The following is a 7,617-nucleotide window of genomic DNA, read 5'->3' on the forward strand; positions in this document are numbered from 1 at the left end:
GTTCGTAGCTTTGTCCGCTTGTTTTTATACGTTACGACCAAGTGGCTCCACTGCACCTGATGGTTAATAGAGTGGTGTTAGAATGTCCACTAACGAGAGATGATTACCCCTTGGCTGCCAACAATTATGCCGGTCTTGTAGAACTGAATATAACAAAATTACGCATCTAACGTTAATAATGGCCATCTTAATACATCGATCTCACCTTTAAGTAATATCTCAAGTAGATATTTAATCTATTGACCTATTTAATTTTTTAATTTATTTTTTTAATGATTGAAATGACCTGACGGGCTTGCCGTTGGCCTGATAGTTACTGATACGACCGCCCATAAACAGAAGAAATACCATCCAACAACTTGATATAGTTCAAGGACTCATTGAACTTCACAGCTCTTTGTCATAAAATGTGTCACTGAGATTACTCACGTCGGAGAAATATTAAATTTTTAACTTAATTTAAATATGCATAAAGTTCAATATTTATATTACAGCAAGATCCTATTTAGAGAGGTTAATAATTCTACAAAAAGGTTCGTTGGAGAGGTCAAAAGCTCAAATAGAGAATATTTGCGCGATGCGAACATTATTGCCTGAATACTTCGAGATTAATGGGGACGAAGAAATTGTAAAACTAGATGGCTTGTAAGTTTTAATTATAATACAATATGCAACAGCCTACTTTATTTTTACATTTGTATTTAAAATATAGATCATCCAACAGAAAAAATGATTTCCGAAATTCCCTCAAATATACTGCATAAAACAATTACGGGTCCTTTCAATAGGGTAGTCTCCTATGTTGTATTTAGTTTATCTTCTATATCTTCTATCTATACTTATAATAAATCTGTAGAGAGGTCAATTCGGTACATGAAATATATTTCCAAAATAACTATCAGGGGTGATTAGGGATCGATACTGATGCCAAAAATGCAATTAGTAAAATTTTTGTCTGTCTGTCTGTCTGTCTGTCTGTATAACCGTTATAGAAACAAAAACTACTCGACGGATTTTAACGAAACTTGGTACAATTATTTGTCATACTCCTGTGTTGGTTATAGTATACTTTTCATCACGCTACAATTAATAGGAGCAGAGCAGTGAAGGGAAATGTTGGGAAAACGGGAGAAGTTACTCCATTTTTAAGCTTCCGTCGCGTGTGCAAGCTTAATGGTTAAAGCTACACAAAAATCATGTATGACGGAAATGTTCTCCTTAAAATTATGTAAAAAATATCCCACCACAGCATATGTCTAACTTTTATGGTTGACTCACAATAACACGTGTAACTCCCGATAGCTTAGCAGTTCGAAGCTTTCTCATTATATTTGTCTACTCTTACGTTTATAACACTCTCAGTCATCCCTAATTATAAAAGTTAACATTATTAAATATTCCATAAAAAAGAATCATAGAAATCAGTATAGAAACACCAAAGTTATACACGAAATACGCTAATAATAAGCCATCATGCGTGAATAATCATGCTATAAGGATTATTTTTGTATATATATAAGGTCGCGAACGCACAGGCAGGCGGCTTGCTTGGCACCTAGAGGCTAGCGAATCACCTAGCGAGTAGCTTCGTAAAACGAACATTCTCGAACGTTCGCGACCGGCTCCATTTTGAAGTCCGAAATCCACGCGGGCGAAGCTGCGAGCGGAAGCTAGTTATTTAATATGTAAGAGAATAATATATGTTATATATAAATTCTTCTGTGAAATCAGCATCAAAATTGGTTGAAAGTTAAAGAAGTTATTCATATTTGAAATACTTTTGTTAGCTAAATTGCGCGCGTCGTGGGGTTATCGCGCTGTCCTTTTCTTACTTACGCAGCATTATACGCACTATTATTTTAATTTGACAGCTTCTCTTTCCACCAAATTTCAAAGCTTTATAACTTATTTACTATAGCGTGGATTATCAAAATTCTTTTCCTATAGATTTTAGATGTAATACATTTTGATAAATATATTTAAAAAAGTCGTCAGCTACGCTACCATGTCGTTGAAACTACAATTATGTTTAAAATAAAAATTTTCTTTGACAATTTTTATTACTACGAATAAAAATGTTGACTCATTGTTGGCGAAATAAATTAAATAAATTAAAAATGCTTTATTCATCACGTAGGCGAACATAGTTGCACTTATGATACGTCAAAACAAAGAATAAGAATAATTATTATTTCTAAACAACTATTAAAATTATTTTTATAACTATGGACATTTTAAATTAGGGATAAAGTTTATACAAAAGATAAATAAAGTGATAAATAAAGTATTTTATTTTATTTTATTTATTCATTTGAATTTGTAATCTCAAAAAATCTAATAATCTGTTAATATAAATTTCTATTTTTCCCATGGGAGCAAATCACCGGGATAAAACTAACCTAACTAATCTAGAAGATATACCAAATATCATCGAAATTCGTTTACTTTTAACAGTAACATGTAAGATCATCTATTTATGTTGTGTATGTATTCTTTACAGATCTGTTGACTTGCTTCCGACGCTTACAGAGGATTACTACAGAGTGTTGGCAGTCAAGTACTCCCCTCATAAAATCGACGCTAAAAAATTTTTCATAACCTACAAGCGCGCTATTCAGGTATGTAGTATTTTTCTTCTGTTAATAAAATTGTATACCGAATTAGAAATATTTATATTGCAAAGATGTATAATTTTAAGTATATGTTGGTAGCTCGAATTATATTTGGAGTAGAGGCCGGTGGATAGCTTAGGTTATATCATCAATGACTAAGCGAATAATTACTCCATATATAATATGGAGGAATATTTTGTCTGACATCTGTTTTCAGAATTATAATGGGGAGAGGGGGTTGATTCTCAATACATACTAAAATAGTGGCGAGTATACTGCCTCCATAAAGAATGGGCGCTACTATGTAAAAAAATATTCGAAGAAAAACATGTTAGCTTCGTTCTTTTTTACTGATATCATAAATACGTAAGTATGTAAAGATGTTCGAACGTTTGTTAGAAGTAAATGCAGAAACAGCTAATGGTATTTCGATGAAATTTCGCACACGGATGTACTATATCTTGAGTTAACAGATAGGCTACTTTCTTACCCGGTAATTTTCTGTCATGGTAAATAATAGATTTTAAAATTTGATTACTAAATAGATGACACTAGGGTCCTACATGTGGTGCTGTGACACCACAGAGTTAAAGGGACCCTTGTAGTGGAAATCGGTTTGTTAAGCTGGCAAACCGCGGGCAACACTTAATTCAATCTTGAAAACAAAAAAACATTATACGTCTTTTTCGTTGTAACGGGAGTATTGTATTCATCTCTCTAGCTTAATGGATAACATTTACAAGGTAGTTTCCTATGTTTGATTTAGTTTATTATTTTGACATACTGTTGTGAGCAATAGTGTGTGCGTGCTCGGGTTATCGCGCTGTCCTCTTCTCACTCATACAGCGTTATGGCCAGTTGTACTGTGTGACGTCACATTTCACTGTTACTGTAATATCCCAGCTTCCCTTTCCACCAAATTACAGAGCTTTATAACTTATTTATTATAGCGTGGATTTTGAAAATACTTTTTTCGATAGATTTTTGGATGAATACATTTTTGTTAAATTTATTAAAAAGTCGTCAACTACCCTATTAAATAATGCATTTGCGACTGCTGTTTTAGTTGACTGAATACGCAATGGCCTCAGACTACGGCCGCGGGCTAATATGCATTATAGACTACAGAGATGTCGACATTATGGACTTCATAGCTGCCATTAACATCAAGGAGTTATATCAATTTATAAAAATAATGACGGTAAGCTATTATCTAGCTTTAAAAGCCTTTTTACAGAATTCAAATCCCAGAATAAATTGACATTCAGAATTACAATAGTCCTATGTCACTCTTTAAGTAATTCTTCGCAAAAACATTTTGATCTGTTTGATGCATTGCTTAAAGGACAAAGTAATTAATACTTTAGTTTAATTTATGTGAGCATTGTTGGTCAAAAATACTTACTTTGATGATGGTAGGTCTCTCATATGTGAAAGTCTGCCTGGGTAGGTCCCACCGCAATGTCTATTTCTGCCGCCAAGGAGCAGTGTGTAGTCACTGTTGTGTTCCGGTTTGAAGGACATTGTAGTCAGTGTAACTACTGGATATAATGAAACTTAACATCTCATGTGTCAGTTTGGTGAGCGCAGTGAAATACCAAACAATACTTTGTAATTCAAGATGTTGGATGGTATTTCTACTGTTTATGGGCGGTCGTATTGCTTAATATCAGGCGAACGGCAAGAACGTCTCATCATTCAAAGCAATCAATAAAACTTATAATTGATGAGTACGAAAATAATTATTCATTTCATGGCTTTAATCAATTGCGCAACACTTTATTTAACACAAAAATACGACATCAGAGTTTAGAAACCATTTTAAAATTACAGATTGGCTATGCTTTAAAGATAAAATATATACATGTAATAACACCATCAACAACGGCAAACACTTTCATCAACTTGGTAAAGAAGATGCTTACTACTAAGATAGCAAATCGATTCTACGTACATAAAACGATAGAACCATTGTACGAGTACGTGGCCCGAGACATACTGCCTTCAGAATATGGTGGACATGGGGAAGCACTAGCTGACAGGCATAGTAAGTTTGTTTTTATTTATAATTATACTAGCCCTGAATATTTTTTTGGCATCTCCTGAGGCTTGATGTACCATGCTGTTCTTGACATTTACAGAATTATTATACATTCTAAAATCTTATGATGGAATTCCAAGATCGATTCGCTTCCTAGCAATATTCTTCCCCGTATAAGCGTGCGATAATTTATTAATAAACGCACGTAACCTTAAAAAGTAAGAGGTGGTGTGCCTTGTAATTTTAGAAACCTTCGTCTCGGCAGTCTGCTATTGGTAGAAAATATTTTATATCCGTCCGGATAGCGATCACCGTACACAAGGTGTTAAAACCAGCCATAGTGGCTCACGTAAGTGTGTCGCGTTCGAGGATCAGCCTATGTATATTTGGTTCCAACAGGCCGGCATAATTGTGTCGATTGCTCAGGGGTAATCATCTCTCGTCAGTTAAGTTCTATCGGACCCCACTCCACTTACCATCAGATGCAATAGGATCACCTTGCCGTGCTCATATTAAAATGTTACTGACTTTCCCAATAAATGAAAAAAATAATAATATCAGCCCTATATTATATACTTGCCCACTGCTGAGCACGGGCCTCCTCTACTACTAAGAGGGATGAGGCCTTAGTCCACCACGCTGGCCTAGTGCGGATTGGTAGACTTCACACACCTTCGAAATTCCTATAGAGAACTTCTCAGATGTGCAGGTTTCCTCACGATGTTTTCCTTCACCGTTAAAGCGAACGATAAATTCACAAAGAATACACACATGATTTTAGAAAAGTCAGAGGTGTGTGCCCTTGGGATTTAAACCTGCGGACATTCGTCTTGGCAGTCCGTTCCACACCCAATTAGGCTATCGCCGCTTTTTAAAGAAAAAAATACTTTAGGTATTTTCGATTTTCTTAATTATTTGTGTAGATTACAGCAGACCAGCTTATTTGACAAACGCTTTCGTGGATGTTTATATAATTCCGTTATATTGATTCCACCGAGTAATTCCTATCAGCCATAGATCAAAGGATACCATAATATATATCTAAATGTATATTATTCGTGTTTATATCGTCCACCAAACTGGAACACAAAGTACTAGTACAATACTGCTTGGCGGCAAAAATAGACAGTGTAATGGATCTTATTTGAATTACTCTCACTTAAGCATAGGCACATATTCTTTTTAAATGACTTAGATAACAAATATTAAATATAAAATAATTTATTTCAGTGAAATGGGTGCAAGCATTGACGTCTAAGAAGATGACAGAGCATTTAAAAGAAATGAGTGAAGCGAAATCAACGCAAGGGTACAAAATGAAAGACACGATTAGTGATCCGGATTTAGGAATATCAGGAAGCTTCCGATCATTGAATGTGGATTAAAAACGATAAAACTTCTGAAGTTATACTTCTTTTGGCGCGTTAGGGGAAAATAGTGAAAGTATATTATTCGTACATCGTCACGAAAAACCGACACCATGAAATTGGCTAGTCATTAGTTAAATTATTACTTTTTTATTCAATATTATACAGATATATGAATAATAGATACAAATAGTAATTATTAAAGTCTGGAAATTTAACTATTTTATGATTTAAATAAAATGTATTTAACTAAATAATGCGCAATAATAAATTTTTATTTCAATATATTAAATACCTTTTTTGCTTTCATTAGTATCGTTTTCTCTACAAACATAGGATAACGCGAAGTATAATATTTTAAAAAGATTTATATCTGGTTACGCCAAAGAAGTATAACTTCTTACATACATAAGTACACACGTTTTTGTTTTTTTTTTATTATACCTTGAATGACAATCCTATCTAGCGACTATCTAAGAGACAAAATATTTATAGGCTATTATATTAATATGTACATACATATTTATTATTGTCAAACTTTTCTTCTGATTTATTATGTTTACGGGAATGTTAGACATTAAAATTAAACTATTTTCACAGTGTCCGCTTCAAGACTATGAGCTCATTCTGCGTAGATCGGACCACCAACAGCTAAAATTTTAAAAGTTGTATATTTGTAAAATGTAGGTAGATATTGTAACTTTGTCTTTGCGGATGAACAACACCTCAGTCCCCCCCGTGACCATGAAGACTGCAGTCTTCGAAACGGGAGAAAACTAAAATATTAAAACCGCGATAAAATCCGAAAAATAGTTTAATTTCAATGGCAATTTTAAATTTATTTATAACCTATTTTGCGAGTATGTCAATGAATATTATTAAACAATAAAAAAAAAGCAATTGTATCTTTTTCTCTCTACCATGCCAAGTAGATTATACCTTAAATTGATTTTGAAAAGAGCAACACTAATTTCTTGTACGTTATTATCTGGTGAGAACTACTTTCCGAACTGGTGGTAGAGTTAAAATTGACGGAATCTAAATAATGAATTATATTTTATAGGTGAGATCAATCATTGCATTTCATTTCAATAGTAAATCCCAAATTGCGGTAGCAGAATTTGTGCGACGCGCAGCATATATACCCGCTCCGAATGATATTCGTGGAGGGGCCGTGGGCGTTCAGGTGCAACTTCTGCCTGACTGGAGATATTTCCCTTCCATAGAGCAACGCAACCATCTGATCCTCTACAGTGGTAACTACATATACCTTGCTATGTAGTAGGTATTTCGTCAATGAATTGACAGTATTGGCACGGTATATCTGACCGTAATGATTTTGAAAAATAAAACTTTGTTAAGTCAATATAAGATATTTTTTTTATTGATTTGAATGTCGAGACGAACTTGCCGTTCGCCTGATGGTAAGTGACACGACAGTATAGACAGTAGAAACACATTCTAGCATCTCAAATTACAAAATATTTTTTGGTATTCCACTACGCTCGTCAACCTTAAACATTTGGAGTTTGACAAAGATGATGTACAGTAGGATTGTTTGTTTTATATAGTTCTAAATTAAAGTCCGCGACAACAT

The 7,617-nt window shown here is 33.9% G+C and overlaps 1 protein-coding gene across 1 annotated transcript; it reads left to right on the forward strand.

Moving 5' to 3' along the window:
- The first annotated feature begins 469 nt into the window (after positions 1 to 469).
- On the forward strand, positions 470 to 6,224 carry LOC119192132. Its single transcript, XM_037445968.1, has 5 exons — positions 470 to 645; positions 2,501 to 2,618; positions 3,679 to 3,813; positions 4,446 to 4,659; positions 5,884 to 6,224. Exons 1-5 carry the CDS (start codon positions 578 to 580, stop codon positions 6,036 to 6,038), a joined length of 690 nt encoding a protein of 229 aa, XP_037301865.1. The 5' UTR covers positions 470 to 577; the 3' UTR covers positions 6,039 to 6,224.
- The last annotated feature ends 1,393 nt before the right edge of the window (positions 6,225 to 7,617 follow it).

The sequence above is a fragment of the Manduca sexta genome, unplaced genomic scaffold (assembly GCF_014839805.1).
Source record: "Manduca sexta isolate Smith_Timp_Sample1 unplaced genomic scaffold, JHU_Msex_v1.0 HiC_scaffold_2387, whole genome shotgun sequence".
Classification (NCBI taxonomy): Eukaryota; Metazoa; Arthropoda; class Insecta; order Lepidoptera; family Sphingidae; genus Manduca; species Manduca sexta.